This window comes from Mus caroli, chromosome 14 (genome assembly GCF_900094665.2).
Source record: "Mus caroli chromosome 14, CAROLI_EIJ_v1.1, whole genome shotgun sequence".
Lineage (NCBI taxonomy): Eukaryota > Metazoa > Chordata > Mammalia > Rodentia > Muridae > Mus > Mus caroli.
In genome coordinates, this window is record NC_034583.1 from 38,852,964 (window position 1) to 38,872,469 (window position 19,506).

At 46.0% G+C, this 19,506-nt stretch overlaps 1 protein-coding gene across 6 annotated transcripts in view; it reads left to right on the forward strand.

Annotated features, from left to right (window-relative positions):
- Samd4a (sterile alpha motif domain containing 4A) overlaps window positions 1-19,506 on the forward strand; it is a 223,799-nt gene that overhangs the window by 122,361 nt on the left and 81,932 nt on the right. For all 6 annotated transcript variants that reach the window (XM_021181615.1, XM_021181616.1, XM_029469337.1 and 3 more), the window contains one exon: window positions 8,796-9,314. In XM_021181615.1, the coding sequence (XP_021037274.1) occupies window positions 8,796-9,314 (519 nt within the window). The remainder of the gene's footprint in view (window positions 1-8,795; window positions 9,315-19,506) is intronic.

The following is a 19,506-nucleotide window of genomic DNA, read 5'->3' on the forward strand; positions in this document are numbered from 1 at the left end:
TGTATATACAATGAAAAACGATCACATCCACCTGCCGTTTCCCCATTCCAAACTCACCTCAGAGCTCCCCTGTCACATCAGTCACCCCACTTCCTTTCCCACTGAAAACAAACAAAATCCAGTAAGTCCCATTAGTGCTGGCCATCCCTGTGTGTATGAGATCATCCAGTAGAGCAGTAGAGTGTGGGCATCCATCCAGTAAGCACCCCTCCAAGGATGGCTGGTCCTCCCTTCCCAGCAGTTAACTGCTGATAACTCCTCCTTTAGGGATAGAGTCTCATGAGCCTTTCCCTCATCCATGCTGGAATTTTGGTTGGCTTGATCTTGTGCAAGTCTTGTGTCTTATACAGCTGCCAACAGCAGTGTCATGTCCATAGGCAGCACTTTAGAGAATGCCTCTCCATCTCCCAGCTTTTACATTCTTCCCTGAGCCTTGTTTGTTTTTTTACTAAATATACAAAACCCCTTGTATTAACTAACCATTGCTGTGTAAGAAATTATTCCCAGAGGGCGGGGGCAGTGGTTAGAGGGATGACTCAACAGTCAAGAACTTTGTTGCTCTTCCAAAGGCCTGGGGTTCAATTCCCAGCATCACATGTTATCTGGAAATCATCCATAATTCCTGTTCCAGGGAGTCAGAAACCTTCTGACCTCTGAGGTCACCAGACAAAGCTGGCACACAGACATACATGTGAGCAAAACACTCATACATATAAAACAAAATAATAAAAAAATTTTTAAATATTTTTAAAAATTACCTCCAAACTTAATGGCCTAACATAACAGCCTGTTTGGGCTGGCCAGGTCCAGTGTCTCTGACAACATCACTGTCGTGATGGAGTCGGAGCAGGACTTTCAAGGTGGCTCAGTGACGTGTCTGCCAAGCCTGTTCTGACTCTTAGCAGAAGGCCTGAGCCTTCATCTCCTCTGGAGATGTCTAAGTCTCTTCATAATTGGTATCACTGGCTTCCCTCACAGCAAGGGAACAGAGAAAGCAAGATAGGAACTGCAAAGCTTATGAAGACATCTCTGCCACGTTGTTAGCCACACAGGCAATTGATTAGTATAGGAGAGTGTGTAGAGTGTGAATGCCCGAGTAGAGGGCCAATGGGGACCATTTGACCAAGGAGAAAGATGCTGCATACAAAACACCACTGGTTACAACAGGGCCTTGGAAACTCCAGACATGTGGGTGTCTCATGATAACTGATATGTCAGCATAATTTGCGGACCCCCACCAAGTCACCCAGATTATTCTCCCAGCTCAAGAAGAGACCTTGGGAGACAAAAGGCAAGAGTAAGGTACCTACAGAGGAGGCTACCACTGCATGCCTCACTTGCTGCTTTTGTCTTGATTTCTGGGAGACGGGGTGTCTCTGTGTCAGCTCATACTCTATCAAATGCTTGCTGTTATCATTAATTTTGTTTGCTTGTTTGTTTTGTTTTTGTTTTTGTTTTTTGAGTCACTTCAGAGTTGGACTAAATTTAGAAGCTTTCTGTTTCTGCTGTGTCCAGGATTGGGTTTGTAATGTAAATTCTAACCAGGACTATTTACCTATCAACTCCCACTGGTGTTATTGCCTTGTAGCAAGCACGTGTAGTTAGCCAGCTCTTCATGCGAGTGTGCACTTAATTTCCGGCCATTCCTTGCATGAACAGATTATCTAAATGCACTTGTGAGAAAGTACATGGTGAACGTTATTAAACTGAAAACAGGGGTATAATAAGATAGCAATTTAAGAGTGATTTACTAACAATTGCAGCTTTAAACACTGACATACGATTGTGTGGCGATGATACTGAACTTGTCACCCCGAGAATTGTGGGACAGTTTACTAATCCTCATGGTCTTTAACTATAACTTTCCATTTTTCTTTCACTCTTCTTATGTCACTGGATTAAAATCGGTAAATCATTAACTTTTCCCCACATTAGATATCCTGCACATCTGGGCTCCTTACTCAAGGAAGGCACTCAAGAGATGGAGAAATGGGTTGGCATCATCAAAACTTGTGGGGATTGGACTTTAGTTTCCCAGGTTTAGTTCTCATTCCATACAGGCTGGTGCTGGGGTGAGTCAGGAAGAGATTAAGGGACATAGACACCCCAAAGAAGGCCGGTGGGCATTCTAGCGGAATGTAGCTAGCATGTTCCATGTCTCCTCGTGTAGGATCTGCCTTCGGCTTGATGGTAGAAGTGTTCTTTCCTGTAGTGTCGTCACAGATGCTCATGCTGAGAGGCTAACGTGTGCTGTCTGGAAGGCAGGGAGGCAGACTCTGCAATGCTGGCTTGGTAATTTGACTTGAGCAGCAGTAGTTGACAGGATGTGATGAAAATCCAGATAATCAACACATAACTGCCGCTGGCAGACCACCACGGGAGGCCAAATTATAATCAGAAACCGTTTTCTAAGTCGCCCCGAAAAATCTCGCCCCTTAATATGGGCGTAGCTCCAGGCTCCATGATCAGTGCATTCTTTCCCTGAAGGCACTTAGGGAGCTGACCCATGGTCTACCATTGCTGGTGAGCAAGAAATGGAGGCGAGGGAGGCAAGGAAGAGTTTAGTAGCAGCAAGTTAGGAACCTGAGTCTGTTTCAGAATAGAAACAGCAATGTCAGATGGACTGAACATTCAAAGCCACATGGCTAAAGCTTCCCTTTTTCCTTAGTGGCACTTGGTTATACATTAGTTACCTTTGGCCATGAAACAAATTACTCAAGGCTTGGCTGATAAGAACAATACATATGTATTCACACACTGTTTCTTTGGCTCTTGTAATGTGTGGTTGTGGCTCAGGGTCCGTCAGAATGCTGTCTGGAGCTCTAGTCGTGTGAAGACTCTTAACAGAGCTGAGATTTCCTTTGCATGTGGACACTGGCAGAGGACCTCTGTGCTGGTGAATCTTATGTCAATAGATTAGAGTCACCAGAGAGGAGGGAGCCTCAAATGAGAAAAGGCCTCTGGCTAGTGGTGGCACACACCTCTAATACCAACACTGGGGAGGCAGAGACAGGTGGATCTCTGAGTCGGAGGCCGGTTTGGTCTACAGAGTGAGTTCCCAGACATCCAGGGCTACACAGAGAAACCCTGTCTAAAACAAACAAAGAACAAGCGAGCAAGCGAGTGAGCGAGCACGTGAGCAAGCAAGCAAGCAGGACCCCTCCACAGCTTCTGCATCTCCAGGATCCTGCCTTGTGCGGGTTCCTGCCCTGACTTCCTCCTCAAGCTGCCTCTGCTCACGGTGTTTCATCATGGCAATAGACTAACCTTAATTAAGACACCCTTGGCTCATCACCTGAATGACCTCATTGGGTTGCTACCAGGCAAAGAATGACCTCTCAGTAGGACTGCCGACTTCCCTCAGAGTGAGCCATCCAAGAGCAGAGAGCAAGGCAGGAGCTGCATCTTTAATACCCTGAACCCTAAAGTTGCACAGTGCCATCTCTACAACACTGCTTCAGGAGACTCCCTAAACACGCTCCCCCACCACGCCCCCAGACCTCAGGGAAGAGGATGAGCCTCCCTTCCGAGGACAGGTGTCAAAAGGAACCAGTAGCACCCTGAGACCACAAAAAGAATCCTCTCCATTGTCTCCGAAGCTCCTTTGGCTTCACTTCCAGTTTTGTAACTATAGCTACGCATTTACACAAGGTCGATGTAAGGACTGCATACCACAAATACTAAAATATCTAGCTCATGGCGGTTCTCGCGTGATAACCATCTGTAGCTGAAGCTGGTTTGCCTGCCTCCTTGCTGCCTCTTCGCTAGTCAAGGGACTGATGGCAGCTTAGTCGGTCCACCTACGTCTCTGTCTCTCTCATCAGCGAAATAAGGCTAGTTATGAGCTCTGCCACCCCGCCCCCTCTCGCTAAGCTCCTTGAGAGCGTTCAATGAGTAATTAAATGCACAGGGCTTACAAGAGAGCCTGGCCCACAGAAACCACTCAATACTGTTAGCTGTCAGCGTGACAGCTAGAGCAAGAGAAGTTTGAGCCAGTAGGTGTGGTTAGCCTCAGAAAGCAGCCTTCGAGCTGAGTTCCCAGGAGGGGTAAGCAAAAACAATGTTGTCTTCCTGGCCACACCACAACCTCAAACCATCTGAGGGCTATTCCTGGGGATAGTGCTATTTCAGCCCTAGAAGGGACAAGGGACAGAGACCTCTCATCCCCAGTCTCTGCTGGGCCTCTTCCCTCAGAGTCCTGGGTTAATACTTGGCAGAGAGTGCTTGCTGGAGATAACTTGTCTCACTAGCACTCTGAGTCCTATTTATGTTTTATTTTTGTCCTGACATTTTTTTTAAGACCGACCTTTTGTGAGGGCAGAATATCTAAACAGGGAAGTGGCCTAGCAGGAGTCTAGGAAATTCTTCAGCCTCACACATTTTTTGGTTCCCGAATTTAATTGTAAGGATATGTGTGCTTGCAACCTGCCCCAGCTCACTGTTGGCTTATGACACGCGTCTGTTCTTCCTCTGGGCCTTTTTGTGTCCTTCCTGGGACTCTTGAGACCCTTGGACAGACTGCCTAGGTTTCTTTTTCTCCTAAATATAGCCATCATGTGAAGCGTGCCAGACTCATGCCCCGTGTCTGTCCTTCTTAGCAGAGACTGATGCGAAAGGATTGCTGTGAGTTAGAGGCCAGCAGGAACCACATAATGAGACTTTGTCTCCAAACAAATAAATGAAAAATACCTCAGACTTCAAGAAAAACAAAAAACAGAAAATGGTGCCCAGTCTTTGCAGACAAAGGGATGGAGCTATTATGATGAGTTTTTGTTCATTTCCCAGACCCTTTTAAAAGATAGGCTCTGACTAGTGAGACACGTGACATTCTTACATCTGGTGGCAATCAGATAGATATTAAACCTAGTGGCAATTAGCTAAATTGTCAGAGAGGTAGGAAGGACCTCTCGAGGTTACCCGTCTCATGCCCTTCTCCTCCATTAGAATGTCTTTAGCCTGCGCTGAGCTGCTCACTAGCCACGGGCAGGGTTACGCGGCTCACTCAAGTGCGGGTGTGTCGGTGATAACATAAGCCCAAAATTTAACTCAAGTCTAAAGAGGGATACATGTGTGTCTCCCTAGCGATCTGTAATGACTACGTGTTGAAATGATATTTTAGGGTTGGCCTAGATCGAGTAGCTTGTTGCTTTTTTGTAATTTGACTACTGCAAAGTTGCAGGAACTGTACATGGCTCGTGTTGTTTTACTAATTATCTGTGCTGCTGGCATTATATCTGGTATTATTAGTGGGGTGTCTAGCAGTATTCAGACACCCCACTTCCCACCCTATTCCCAACCCTTATCCTTCACCCCTCACCCCCAAACCCTGGGAACAAGGATTAGGATTTTAGACACTTCTACTACAACCCTTCAGTGCCTTTCATGCTCCTGGCTCCCCACTTCTTCTCTGCAGTCTTCCTCGGTCTTCAGGTTAGTAGCTTCTGCTCCACACAGTGACTCTTCGGCATCCCAGAAACCCCCACATGAAGAGAGTCCAGTCTCGCTTCTTATTGTTAGAAGGGCGGTCCTAGCTCTCTGACGATTTAGCTAATTGCTACTAGATATAGTAACAGCACAACTAGTTGTTCTTTCTTTGTCTTACAAGGAAGATACGGGGCACTTGTGATCCTTATTCCATAGGTGAGAGGCTCGGCCAGATTGGGTAACTTCCGCAATATCTCCTAAGTACGTGGTGGCAAAAAACACCCCGAGCCTAGGTTTATCTGATTCTTAAATCTTCGCACTCAACTGATACATTCACCTGCCTCCCAGAGTTGGGAATCTTTTTAAAAATGAATTTCAAATTGGCTTTTGAAGGTAGGGGTTCTGGGAGATGAAAGAAACTCTCTGTAGCACCCCCCTCACTCCTATCTTTTTTCCAACTTGGTGATATTTTAATGACTTCCTTTGTGTCCTCCCTCTATTTGTAAAACTAAATGTCCAAAACTGCTTACATCATCTTTCTCTGAGTCTGACTGATACAGAGTGAAGGGAAAGGGTTATTTCTACTTGTTTCTACCGCCAAGTACTCAACTGGTCCTGTCCGTACTTCATCCCATTTAATCCAAGGAAGGCAGAAGCTATTGGGACTTACTACCCATGACTGATGTGACAGTTAAGGCTCAAACAGGTTAAGCAATGTAACAGAGTGGCAGGCAGGTCTGGGATTAACTCCCATGCCTTACTCCAAAGACACCGTGCCTGCAATGCCAATTGTTTAACTCTCTGTGATTGTAACATAATATCCAAGAGAAAATCCACTTAAAAAGAGGAAAGTTTTATTTTCACTCTCAATTTGGAAGATTGCAACCCATAATGGTTGGTTAAGAAAACTTGTAATAGCCAAGAAGCAAAAAGAGAAAGATGGGGTGAGGGGAGTCTACTATCCATTTCGGGGATATACCCCAAAGTGGTCAGAAAATCTCCTACTAGACTCAATTCTGAATATCTCTAAACTGGGGAGCACACCTTCAACGTGGGACTCTCAGGGAACTCCAGATGAAGGCACAAGGCTGAGGTTTTTCTTTGCAAGTACTCTGCAGAGGCCTTAGTACATGCCGATGAGTTTGTAGCTTAACCTCTCCAACCTGAAGACACCATGTGAAATCCACTGGGGATGCCCCACTCTGTGGATTAGCTGTTCATCTCCAAAACTCAACAGGCACCATGCTTCGTCTGCCATTTGAATGGGGCAGGGAGGGGAGTGTTAAGGAGCAGATCTGCACATGGCTGAGCCCGAAGCAAACTGTGGCGTGGTGTGAGGTGCTCAGTCGGAATGCTGTGCTAGCTGCTTCATGTCTGCTGTCCCAGCATCCCGGCAGGGCTGAGATGGAGTCAACCGCGAGTTTGAGCCTAGCCAGGGCTTCAGAGTCCGAGACCTTGTCTCAAACAATGAAAAGACAAGCACCGGGGTCCCACTTGTCTGTGGGACCTAGAGCAAAACCAGGTTCTTAGGGACATAAAAGGGAACGGTGTCGTGCCAAAAGCTAGGAAAGGGGTGGGAAGCTTTTGTTTTGATGAGGACAGACTTTCTGATTGGAAGGTATTGAAGGTCTACAGCAGTGATTCCCAACCTTCCTAAGGCTGTGCCCCTTTAATATAGTTCCTTACGTCGTGCTGATCCCCCCACCATAAAATTGTTTTCCTTGCTATTCATAACTGTAATTTTGCTGTTCGCACAAACGACGATGTAAATAGCTGTGTTTTCCAATGGGCTTAGGGAACCCTTGTGAAAAGGTCGTTCGAAACCCCAGAGGGGTGACGACCCACTGGTTGAGAACTGCTGGTCTACAGGCAGATTACGTGCCACTGTGAGTGTCTTTAGTGACACCGAAGCACATGCATAAAATGCTTAAGAATGAGAACCCGTGTAGAAATGCCAGGCATAGTAGTGCACACTTGTAACTCCAGCCCTGAGAGGCAGACACAGGAGGATCCCTGGGGCTCACTGGCCACAGCCTAGCCTAGTTCAGTTCTCTCCCCAGATGTAGGTGATGCTCTTTAGAACAGTACCCAGCATGCTCTGCTGTCCTGCACACACGTAAGCACACATACTCACACGTGCTACACTCACTCACACCTCAATTCCAGTACAGATTTTAAATTAAAAATAGTGTTTAAAAAAATCCACAGAAACACATCTTTGTAGAAAGATACATTTCCTACCAGTATATGGGATCCAAAGTGTCCCTGGAGCTGTAGGCCTCCTTCGCTCCTATTTTCTTATGAGAAAGCTTACGTTCTCAACATGAAGATTCAGGGACAAGGTGGGGGAGGGGGAGGGGTTGGGTCTCTTTCTCCTGACATGGTCTTCTGTGTGGAAAGCTGAACCAGCTTCACACACATTCCTTCTTCTGCACTTACGGTGCTTCCAGTCGATGTCTGGAGCGGGGAGGCAGCTTCGATTCAAGAATTCCTTCCTGTGAGCCCTCAGTTGATGGAGATTTCATCATGCTTGCCCCTGTCTATGGTTGTGCCTAGTTTTGTCTAAGAAGGAAGTCAGGACTGTCCATTCTCATTGATTGGACCAAAGTCGTCATCTCTTTGACAACTAAGCATTTGTTAGTTTTAAAATAGAGACTTTTATTCTATATTTTATTAGATATTATATAATACATTATATAACATTATATATGTTTATGCATAATAAAATATCACCTAGTTCATTCTAAAATAGAGATTAAATCTATTTTATGTATATAAGTGTCTGCCTGCATGTATGTGTGTGCACTATGTGTGTTTATGGTACCTGAGAGAGCCAGAAGAGAGCGTCAGATCCCCTGGGGCTGGAGTTACTGACAGTTGTGAGCCACCATGTGGGTGGGCACTGGGAATTAAGCCCAGATCCTCTGCAAAAGCAACCAGTGTTCTCAACCACTGAGCCATTTCTCCAGCTCCATAGATTTCATTTTTTGAGACAAGGTCTCATGTAGTTCATGCTGCCTCAGACTTCCTAAGTAGTAGTGGATGACCTTAAATGTGTGAGCCTTCTGTCTCCACCTTCTAAGTTCACTAAGAACGCCTGTAATCAGGTGTTCACCACAATACCCACATTTTATATAGCACAAAGGATCCCAAGTTCTACCATCTGCACTCTCTAAGAAGTTTTGAACTGTATCTCATTGAAGTGCCTGGCCCCTTAAAAACCTTAAGCCAGTTGACCAATCTCATTCACAGTTGAGAACATTTAGCCAGGGTTAAGAAGTCGAGGCTCTAAGCCACAGAAATTTTGAGTGTGGTGTCTCGTGTGATCGTGGGTGTATTTGCTCATGTGTCCTGTGTACTTTCCCCTTCAGGAATCATTAACCAATGGCAACAGGAATCCAAGGATAAAGTGATTTCCCTTCTGCTAACTCACCTGCCTTTGCTGAAGCCAGGAAACCTCGACGCGAAAGCAGAGTATATGAAACTGCTGCCCAAGATCCTGGCACACTCGATCGAACACAACCAGCACATTGAGGAGAGCAGGCAGCTGCTGTCCTATGCTTTGATCCACCCAGCCACTTCCTTGGAAGACCGCAGTGCACTTGCCATGTGGCTGAATCACTTGGAGGACCGCACATCCACCAGCTTTGCTAGCCAGAACCGAGGCCGCTCGGACTCCGTGGATTATGGACAGACGCACTACTATCACCAAAGACAGAACTCTGACGACAAGCTCAATGGCTGGCAGAACTCTCGGGATTCTGGGATTTGCATCAGCGCCTCCAACTGGCAGGACAAGAGCCTGGGCTGTGAGAACGGCCATGTGCCCCTCTACTCTTCCTCCTCTGTCCCTGCCACAATTAACACGATTGGAACCGGCGCAAGCACGAGTAAGTCCCCCGGAGACCCTGGGACGCATTCGGGTTTGGTGATTTGCTGTGTGTGGCACGTCCTGCTGACAGCGTCTGCTCTGAGCACCCTGTAACCCCGGGAGAAGGAGGGCTGGTGGCATTCAGCTATGGGAGAGGGCTCTTTGGACCCGGTATTTGTTGCTCTTTGGCTCTGGAAAGATGAAAATTCTGGGCAGGTTAAGATGATGGATGGTCCAAATTTGGGGTTTAGACAGACCAAAAATAAAGAAATGAGAGGAGAGAGAGTCAATGGTGAAAGAAGGAACCATTCTGTTTCCACAAATAAAAATGCCTTTCACCCTGGGGCTCAGGGATTTGCAGAGACACTGAGTTACTGTGTGCATCTCTGAACCTGATGTTAACCCATGGTTGACCAGCCAGCTTTATGGCTTCATGCTCTGTCTTCCTTCTTATGTATCCTTCTCTCCTTCTCCTTCTCCTTCTCCTTCTCCTTCTCCTTCTCCTTCTCCTTCTCCTTCTCCTTCTCCTTCTCCTTCTCCTTCTCCTTCTCCTTCTCCTTCTCCTTCTCCTTCTCCTTCTCCTTCTCCTTCTCCTTCTCCTTCTCCTCCTCCTTCTTCTTCTCCCCCCTCCTCCTCTTCCTCTTCTTCCTCCTCTTCCCTCCCTCTTCCTCCTCCTTCTCTTCCTTCTCTTCCTCTTCCTCCTCCTCCTCTTCCCTCCCTCTTCCTCCTCCTCTTCCTTCCTTTCTTCCCTTCCTCCCCATCCTCCTTCCTGTCCTCTGTTTCTCCCTCCTCTTCCTCCTCCTTCTTTCCTTATGTATATTAAAAAATCACCTGGAATATCCTCTTGCATTTTCTGGTTGAACCCGCAGTTCTTGGGTGGCCCTGACCAGAGGGAGCAGGTTTGCTGACTGAGAATGCTGCCCTGTGCTGTGAGCTAATGTGAGTGCTGTGGCCTTCCTCTCACTCAGTCTAACATGATGTGAAAGAAGGGTCAGGAGATGCCCTGTGGAAAGAGAGAGCAAATGGCAACCTATCTACTCTTGGCCACTCTATACTGGGCATGAGGGCTGGGAATCCTTTCTATGGTGTCCTACTTAGGCCAAACAAGGTGGCCAACCTCCACTCGTGCCTGTGTATAGCAGTGCCGTGGGTTGGTGACTCCCATCAAACAGCCTTCCCTAGAGCTGATTTGCACATATCTGAGACTGTTGTGACACCTCCAAGATGACTCTGAGCTTTCTTAAGGGAAAGGTTTTGCAACTGAACCCAATGTACCTGTCAGCATGCAGGTTAACCCTCTATTAAAAGAGACAAGAAGAGGAGTTGAGGGTGTAGAGCTCTTGCCTAGCGCGTGTGAGACCTGAACTCGTATCTCCAGCACCATAAACATACTGGAGGGAGGATAAGAGAAGCTTTAAAACGAGCAAGGATACCTTGGCCTCTCCTTGAATCTTTTGGCTATTAGAACTCTTTAAATAGCTTTCTCAAATAATTAAGAACAACAAATCATAGCTGCGTTAGTCCCACAGCACATCGCTAGAATATTTCGACATGGAAGATCATGCTCTGCTTTGGGCTCAGCATAAGTTATTCTTTGTTCTTTTTCTTTTTTGTTTTACTTTTATCTCTAAGTAACTTGAACAGTTGTGAGCTGGGAGAGAGTCTTGCGTTGTTGACTTGGGAATCTCATGGCACTTAGTGTTCTTTACAGACTCATGGTCCAGCCAGGAACAACTTTTATCAGCCTCTGTGTACCAGAGAATGGCTGGGACTACAGCAGATATGAAGGTCAGCTAGCCCGAGTTTTCTGGGTGAATGACAGGGTCCAGTTATGGTCGCAAAAGGCCTTGGTAACTTAAGAGATGCCAATTTCAAGCAACCCATCGTTGTCTTTATCTGCTTGTATGTTCTGTTTCATTTTTCAGATTGACCTACTGAGGGTCAGGTTTTACAATATTGACACTTTGAAAACTCATCAGATTAGAGTTGTTAATCCCAAATCCCACTCCTCTGCCCAGGCCAATGGAGAAGAGGCTATGAGTGGCTCCCATGGCTATCTTGACTTGGGAAGCCTTCTGTACTTGAACTACAAAAGACTTGGAGGCTCAACCAGATGACTACATAACACATACCTAGAAGAAAGGAGTTTTTGAACATCAGCAGAAAATATGAAAGATCTCAGATTTGCAGAGCATGCTCTCCCAGCACTTAGACCACATCACCTCTGAATTTCAGTGTTTACTCCCCTGCGTGCCCATGGTGGGTCAGGTGTGTTTTTCAAAACTGCAAGTCATTACTTTAGTCTATAACATACACACTGAGTCCTGAGAGGCAGCCTGACAAAGCAGAAAGCTCGTAGACTAAGAGCGTTTTAACACCTTCCAAGGTTCAAAACCAGACCTGCAATTGGCTAACTACAACTTGCTCAGGCTATCACGTCCTCTGGACAAAGCACCCACTTGTAAAGTGAGACTATCCTGATTCCTCCCTCTCAGTCTGTGGGAAGACCGTGTCCTGGCCAGAGTGGCAGAGAGCGCACAGGAAGTGTGCACTAGATGAATACATGAGAGAAGCTGGTGAACCCAGAAAGGAGCTAAGTGTTAATGATGGTGTCCAGAGTCCGTACCCTCGCTTTCAGTTCTGAATGCTCCCAAAAGAAACACCTTTCCCTAAGTCTAAGGCCACAGAGTACAGGTGCTCGATAACTCAAGTGGCCTTTGTCCCAATAAATCCATCATAAGCTAAAAATGTCATAAGCCAAAGACTTCATTGAAGCTTCATGAAGCTAGCCTGCTGAGCATCATAACTTAGCCAAGCCTACCTTAGATATGTTCAGTGCACACTGGGAAGATCATCTGACACAGGGAGATTTCTCACTGAGTAGCTAAAGGTGAAAACGGAATGCTTGTGTGCCTGTGCCTTTAGACAGCTTCAAAGTTCAAACGTCACTAAGACCAGCCATTGCAAGTTGGGGACCAAATGTAGTCCAGGGGACTGTGAATGTACCATGACTTTAGCTACTCCACTACAGTAGAAACTGGGTACAGTTTCTTCCACTGTATTAAAGAACAGCATTTCTTCTTTCACAGTGGAAAACAGCAGCTGCCCAAAATAACATGATTTCAAGAGCTTCACTATCCATTACTGCCACGTTAGTGACAGGCAAGGCCGAGTGGCTCACTGCAAAGCCACACCCTTAGAATTTTGTTTAATTTTTTAAAGATTTATTTATTTTTATATGTGTATGGCTGTTTGGCTCGCATGTATATCTGTGTACCACACACATGCATGGGATTCATGGAGACCAGAAGAGGGTTTCAGATACCCGGGAACTGGGGTTACAGGTGGTTATGAGCCTCTGTGTGGGTACTGGAAATTGATCCCAGAAGAGCATCAAATGCTCTTAACCAATGACCCATCTCTCCAGCTCCCTCACTTTAGATTTTAACCTAATTTTAGTCCAGGACTTTTTTATATATCCCCTTAGGTCATTAGACCTTCAAGATATCCCTCCACTGTTGTGGCTTCTTCTCTGTACAGGTTCCTACACCCCCAGCCACCCTGCAGACACTTTCTGTCTATCTGTCTTGTCCTGAGACTGTTGGAATCCATGGGAAACATTAGCAGAAAGCATTGTTCCTGCTTACAGGAAGAGAGAAGCCATGTCAATCAGTGTCATAATTTAAAAAAAAATCAAACACGTCTTTCTATATGACTTGTTTTCCAAAGAATGCCACATTTCTGAATTGTATAAAAGCAAAGTCTAAAATAATCAGTAGATGCTGCTGCAACGCCTGTAGGTTCAGAGTTACTTGGATGGGAGGCTGTCTTAGTCTGTTTTGTGTAACCGAGTACCATGGACTGGGTAACTTACACACCAGAGAAGTTTGTTTAGCTTGTGGTTCTAGAAGATGGGATGACTAAGAAAGAGGAGTCACCCCTGAGGAGTGTCTTCTACTGCATCGTAGCATGGCAGCTAGCTTCTGATAGCAGGAAGGATAATTGTGAGTGTGTGCGAAGTAAGTATGAGCTCGCTTTTGTAACAAAACATTAATTCATTCATAATGGCAAAGCCCCGTGACCTTCTCAGTTCCTTGGGGGCTCACTTCTCAACCCCGTTGCCTTGAGACCGGGTCTCTCATTCATGAACTTTGGGAAGCACATCCAGACTGCAGTAGGCTGTACACTGTAAGGGTTATGAATGTTTGGAATGGAAAGATTCTTGTGATCTGGGGGCGTGGACCGGGTCAAACTTTAGCAGAGGGAATGGGTAGAGGGAAAGAAAGCTGGAGGAGGGCTCAGGGAGGAATGTCCATTCTGAACAAAAGGATGGAGCCGTGGGTGTGCAGGCAGGCTGACAGCGTGTGGAGGAAAAGGAGCGCTCAGGAAGGGACGGACAGGAATGAAGGGGAGCCGTGAATGGAGACTGAAGGAAGTATCTGTGAGCATAAAGGCCCTGAACAGGGTGTGAGCAGAGTCATGCAGGGATTGGTCATCTGCAGGCAGACAGACAGGCAGCAAACAGTGGGTGTGGTCAGTGACTTGACAGCCTGTGCTGTTAAATTATACAAGCATCCTTGGGATGAGAGCGGGGTAGAGGCACCAGGGAAGGTCTGGGAGGTCACGCACAGCTGATAACAAAGTAACCTGACACAGCCACCATGGAAGCCAATGCCGACCGGGGGCTGGACAGATGCCTCAGCACTCACGAACTTGCTGCCCTTGCAGAGGACCAGTCCAGGTCCCAGCACCCGCACTGGGCCGCTCACAACTGCCAGTAACTCCCAGATCAGGGGAAATCCAATGTCCTCTTCTGGTCTCTGTGGACACACACATTCAGATGCACATATCTACACATAGACACACAATTTTAAAGTTTTCAATTAAACAAATCTAACAACTGATATTCCATATAACACAGCTAAACCGCTCTGGAATGTCAAGGCACTATTTACAGAAGCTAAGTTATAGAATAAACGTTTGTGTCCCACAACAGAATAATGGATGAGGAAAATGTGGGCCATACATACATACATACACACACACACACAAGGAAACCTTCCTTAGTCATTCATACATATAGTTGTATATAAAAAACTTCAAAGTAGAGAGAAATCTTTCCAGGGGGAGGGTAGTGAGCGAAGCGGAGAAAGAAAGGCATGCTGGGAAGTGTGTTCAGCATACACACAAAAAATTGTTTTAAAGAAAATCTTTCTTCCTAGGAGAAATCATTAGATTAGGATTCAGTGTTGGGTGTGGATAGAGGTTATTGATTGATTCATTTGGTCATTCATGTAGAAAGATCCTATTGAAACTTCTGTAGGACCTAGGTTGCTTGAGGAATCTTGGACACTATTGGAGAAGGCCAACTCACCATTGCTTGCGGAGCAGTCTAGCATATGTCAATTAGAGTATGAAAATAAATCATATGGTTCATTAGAACTTGGTAAGTCGTATGGAGAGTCAAGTATGTAGAAGTGGGCCCAGGTGTTAAGGTGATTTGGGTATGAAGTTAGTTGGTCAGGGCAGGCCTCATTGAGATTTGATGCTGGTAAGGAAGTAGTGAAGCAGCCAAGGAACAGTCCAGACCAAAAGGCTCGGGCAGAGATCCCTAGACTTCATACCCAATATATTCATTGCAAAGCAAGAAGGCTGTTGCCTAAGGGAGAGTGAGGCAGACAGTGCTGGGAGAATTGGGCAGATGGCACAGCCTACTATGACAAAGACTTTGACTTTGTCAAACCAGGAAACCACTGGGAATTTTTGGCAGATGAGTGGTGTGACCCGCCTCACAGGCTAAAGGGATTCATTGGCTGCTATATCTGTAGACAGACTGTATCAGGACAAGGACGGATTCAGAGAGACCATTTTGGAGGCTGATATCATCATCACATAGGCAAGAGACCATGATGGTTTGAACCAGCAATAGTCACGGTAGTGGGGTGAAACCAACGGATACACCAACCAAATCATCTAATTCAGAAGTAAATTCCTTCCTCATTATTTCTTTCTCATTCATGTTGCAACTAGTAAAGAGAATGATAGAGAGGACATAAATGTTGCTCCCGTGAGGTTTGCCTGAGCCACTCCTGGAAGGATGGGGTTACTCCCATTTGAGATGAGTAAGTCTGAGTTGGGCAAGCAGAGAAGCTTTAGGGTAAGAGGCTGAGCTTAGTATCAGAGCTGGTGAGTCTGGGCAGGGTGATGGAGATTAAGAGATGCTGAGGAGGAGGCAGGATATATGGATATGTTCTTTGGGAAAGAGGGTGAACCTGACGCTTTGTGACTGGGTAGCGTTTCAAGCAATGAGATTAAGTGATATTACAAGGTGGAGACAATCAGGAAGTCACAGCCTGGGTTTTTCAACCTGGAGGCCAGAGGGACAATGGCAAAGGAGGGGCTGGAGAGATGGCTCAGAGGTTAAGAGCACTGGCTGTTCTTCTAGAGGTCCTGAATTCAATTCCTAGCAACCACATAGTGGCTCACAGCCATCTATACTGTAAACTGATGCCCTCTTCTGGCATGTAGGCATACATGTAGGCAGAATACTGTATACATAATAAACAAATAAATCTTAAAAAAGGGGGGGGGGCTGCAAAGGAACAAGAGGATCCAACAGGAAGCTACCCAGTTAGAGAAGAAGAGTGCCTTGCAAGGGAAAGGGAAAAAAACACTTCAGAAAGAAAAGAATAATGAGCGGAGTAAAGTGTATTGATAGGACCAAGAGTTAGTCATCATCATATTGATAAAGGAAGGATAACAGGGATAAGTTAAGAGCTCTTAGCACATGATGGATATTGAGGGTTGAGCCAGTGATTGCAAAGAGACAGGATGATGAGCTAGACTCAAGCTTGACTTAGGACAGTTGATGACTTATAGAAGAGGTTGTAACATGGAGACGAGGGAAAATGTTGTCTATTGCAGAGACAAAAATGGCCGGAAGAGCCACTCCAAGGTTTTGAAGGAAAATAATAGGATATGGCCAAAAACACTGGTTCCCAAACTAAGCCCTATTGCGCCTACTTCCTCCTATCCATGGACGGATGCTGAAGCACTGAGATCTCAGGGATCTGAGCTGGGGATTTTCCTTCCCTAAGAAAGCAATGTGTCAGAGCCGAAGATAAACAGCAGTCCCCTTTCCGTCAGGCTGCTCAGCTTGATGACTAAGTAAGAATGTTAGCCAGGTGGGCAGTGATGATGTACGCCTTTAATCCGAGCACTTGGGAAGCAGAGGCAGGCAGAGCTATGAGCTATGAGCAGGCTGACGTGCTCTACAGAGTGAGATACAGGACAGTCAAGGCCACACAGAGAAAACCTGTCTCTGAAAACAAAACAGGATGTGCAGGTCATTTTACTGTGAGACCAAAAATGTACCAGGTGTTAGCTGTCACAATCTGGCACAAGATTTAGTCAACTTTGTTTCATCCACCACGGGAAACAGTCTAAGGAGCCCGTAGCCTGGCTCAGTATTCCTGTTTGTTCCTACCTGTGGTCTGCTGTAAGACAGGATGATCATCCCCTGGCTTAGGTACAGCTCAACGTTACCTCACCTGCCCCAGAGTGTCTGATCCTTTCTACTCTTTGCCGGTTAACTTAGACCTGGACTGGCAAAACCAAACCAAACCAACAATCAAAAAACAGCGATGAAACAACAAGCGGCATGGAATTGTTCCAGTTCACATTATAGTAGTACTTGATTCCTGTCTTCAGGAGGGAAAGGCTAGTGACTGAACCTTAGGCCTCATGCCAGCACTTAACTTCATGTCTTGCTCTTTCTTTACTTTAGTTTTTGAGGCAGAGTCTCCTAAGTTGTTCAGGCTGCATTTGAACTTGTGATGTTCTTGCCTGAACCCTGGGATTAGAGGCGTGGGTCACCAGGCCTACCTAGTACTAACCTCGTTGGGGCTTTATGGTATTTGATGCTTGTTTGTTTTGAGACAGGGTCTCCCTGTAAATCTGACTAGCCTGGAACTCACTGTGTAGACCAGGCTAACCCAGGACTCACAGAGCTCTGCCTGTGTCTGCCTTCCTAGTGCTTGGATAGAAGGCATGTGACACCGCTCCTTTTGACATTCTTTACTTTAGATTTGGAAGCTTGCTGGTCTTGCTGGCCCAGCATGAGTCAGGAGCACAGGAAGTTCACACACTAAAATGTCCCACCAGCCCCATTTGGTCACCTCCTCCCTTCCGCAGATTCCCAATCTGGTTTTAATTGTTATGATTTGTTTGACTAATCATAATTCATGTTTTTCTGGTTGATAGGATACGTTGGAATAATACATTGGCACTCAACACACACAGACACACTCACAAGTTGCTAACACTCAACAACATAGCATTTACTACTTAAAACACTTTACACAAATGTTCATTCATTTGATCCTCTAGGATATGCACATGCTGGCTCTGCTCATGTGATAGAAAAGGCATAAAGGGGTTAAGTAACTTCATGAACAGCACAGGCTAAGTTAGTTAGGGTTTCAACCCAGGTAGGGAGATCCCAGAGTCAGTCATCAGCCTGTCTCTCTCTCTCTCTCTCTCTCTCTCTCTCTCTCTCTCTCTCTCTCTCTCTCTCTCAGTTTGAGGTTATATTGTCCCAAGTCCTGACCAAGCTACCTTTGGACCTTGTGAGTCCACAGATATAAGACCCCCCACCAAAGCCGCTGGTCTTTGTTGACTCCCCAGAGATGAGGGGACTGCTCCTCTGATGAGCCCTACTATAGCTTACAGAGCACCTTACTGTGAGCTCTTAGCATCCTTTAGTCAGCTGCTCACCTCCCCTTCCCAGGTACAAACAAACTCTTAGGACTTAGGAACAAAGACTGATTTTTGGTTGGTTGGTTGGTTGGTTGGTTGGTTTCATTTTGTTTTTCCAGATAGGGTTTCTCTGTATAGTCTTGACTGTCCTAGACTCACTCTGTAGACCAGACTGACCTTGAACTCACAGAGATCCACCTGCCTCTGCCTCCCTGAGTGCTGGGATTAAAGGAGTGAGCCATCACACTCTACAGGACTGTGTTTCTTTATCTTGCTTTCCCAGCCTCCAGAACACCGTGCGGCTCAAAATGTCACAGGAACTTTAAAGATGGAAAGTTCCTGACTGGTATCCGACTGCCATTCTCCTGTAGTAGAGCATCTCTGCTAGAGAATGCCTCTCTCTCATGAAGCCCAGATGTAGGCTTTTGGTCCTCCTCCATATGCCCCGGCTAGGCAGCCACTATAACTCAATAAGATATGACGTGCGAGCTGAGGCTGTGTGCTGAATGGTAGGGACGTAATACATTCCTAGGCTCACCAGGTAGATGTTCATTCACAAAAGTAATGAATTCCCAACCCAAACAAGAGCTTGTCCCTCGGAATTCACTAAGTATTTAGTGGTGATCATGCTGCCCTCAGTTCTCTCAGGGACATTCATTTTCGTGTGTGTGTGTGTGTGTGTGTGTGTGTGTGTGTGTGTGAGAGAGAGAGAGAGAGAGAGACTTATGATACCAAGTTGGTATCAATACCAAAGACTTTTTAAAAACGCAGTGTGGTCTTGACTAGAAATGGGGTTAGTGATGTGAATGGACAGGTGTAATCAGAAGCCATTTACTATACACAAATTCATACCAAAAAAAAAAATGTACGTAAGAATTACCAGCAAGAGCTTGCTGGCAGTAGCCTGATGTAGCTGTCTCCTAAGAGGCTCTGCCAGTGCCTGACAAATACAGAAGTGAATGCTCACAGCCATCCATTGGATGAAGCACAGGGCCCCCAATGAAGGAGCTAGAGAAAGTACCCAAGGAGCGGAAGGGGTTTGCAGCCCCCTAGGAGGAACAACACTATGAACTAACCAGTACCCCCAGAGCTCCCTGGGACTAAACCACCAACCAAAAAAAAAAAAAAAAAAAAAAAAACACATGGTGGACTCATGGCTCTAGCTGCATATGTATCAGAGGATGGACTAGTCAGTCATCAATGGGAGGAGATGCCCTTGGTCCTGTGAAGGCTCTATGCACCAGTATAGGCAAATGCCAGAGCCAGGAAGCAGGAGTGGGTGAGCAGGGGAAGGAGGAGGAGATGGGGGTTTTCGGAGGGGAAACCAGGAAAGGGGATAACATTTGAAATGTAAATAAAGAAAATATCTAAGAAAGAAAGAAAGAAAGAAAGAAAGAAAGAAAGAAAGAAAGAAAGAAAGAGGAAGAGAAAGAGAGAAAGAAAGAGAAAGAGAG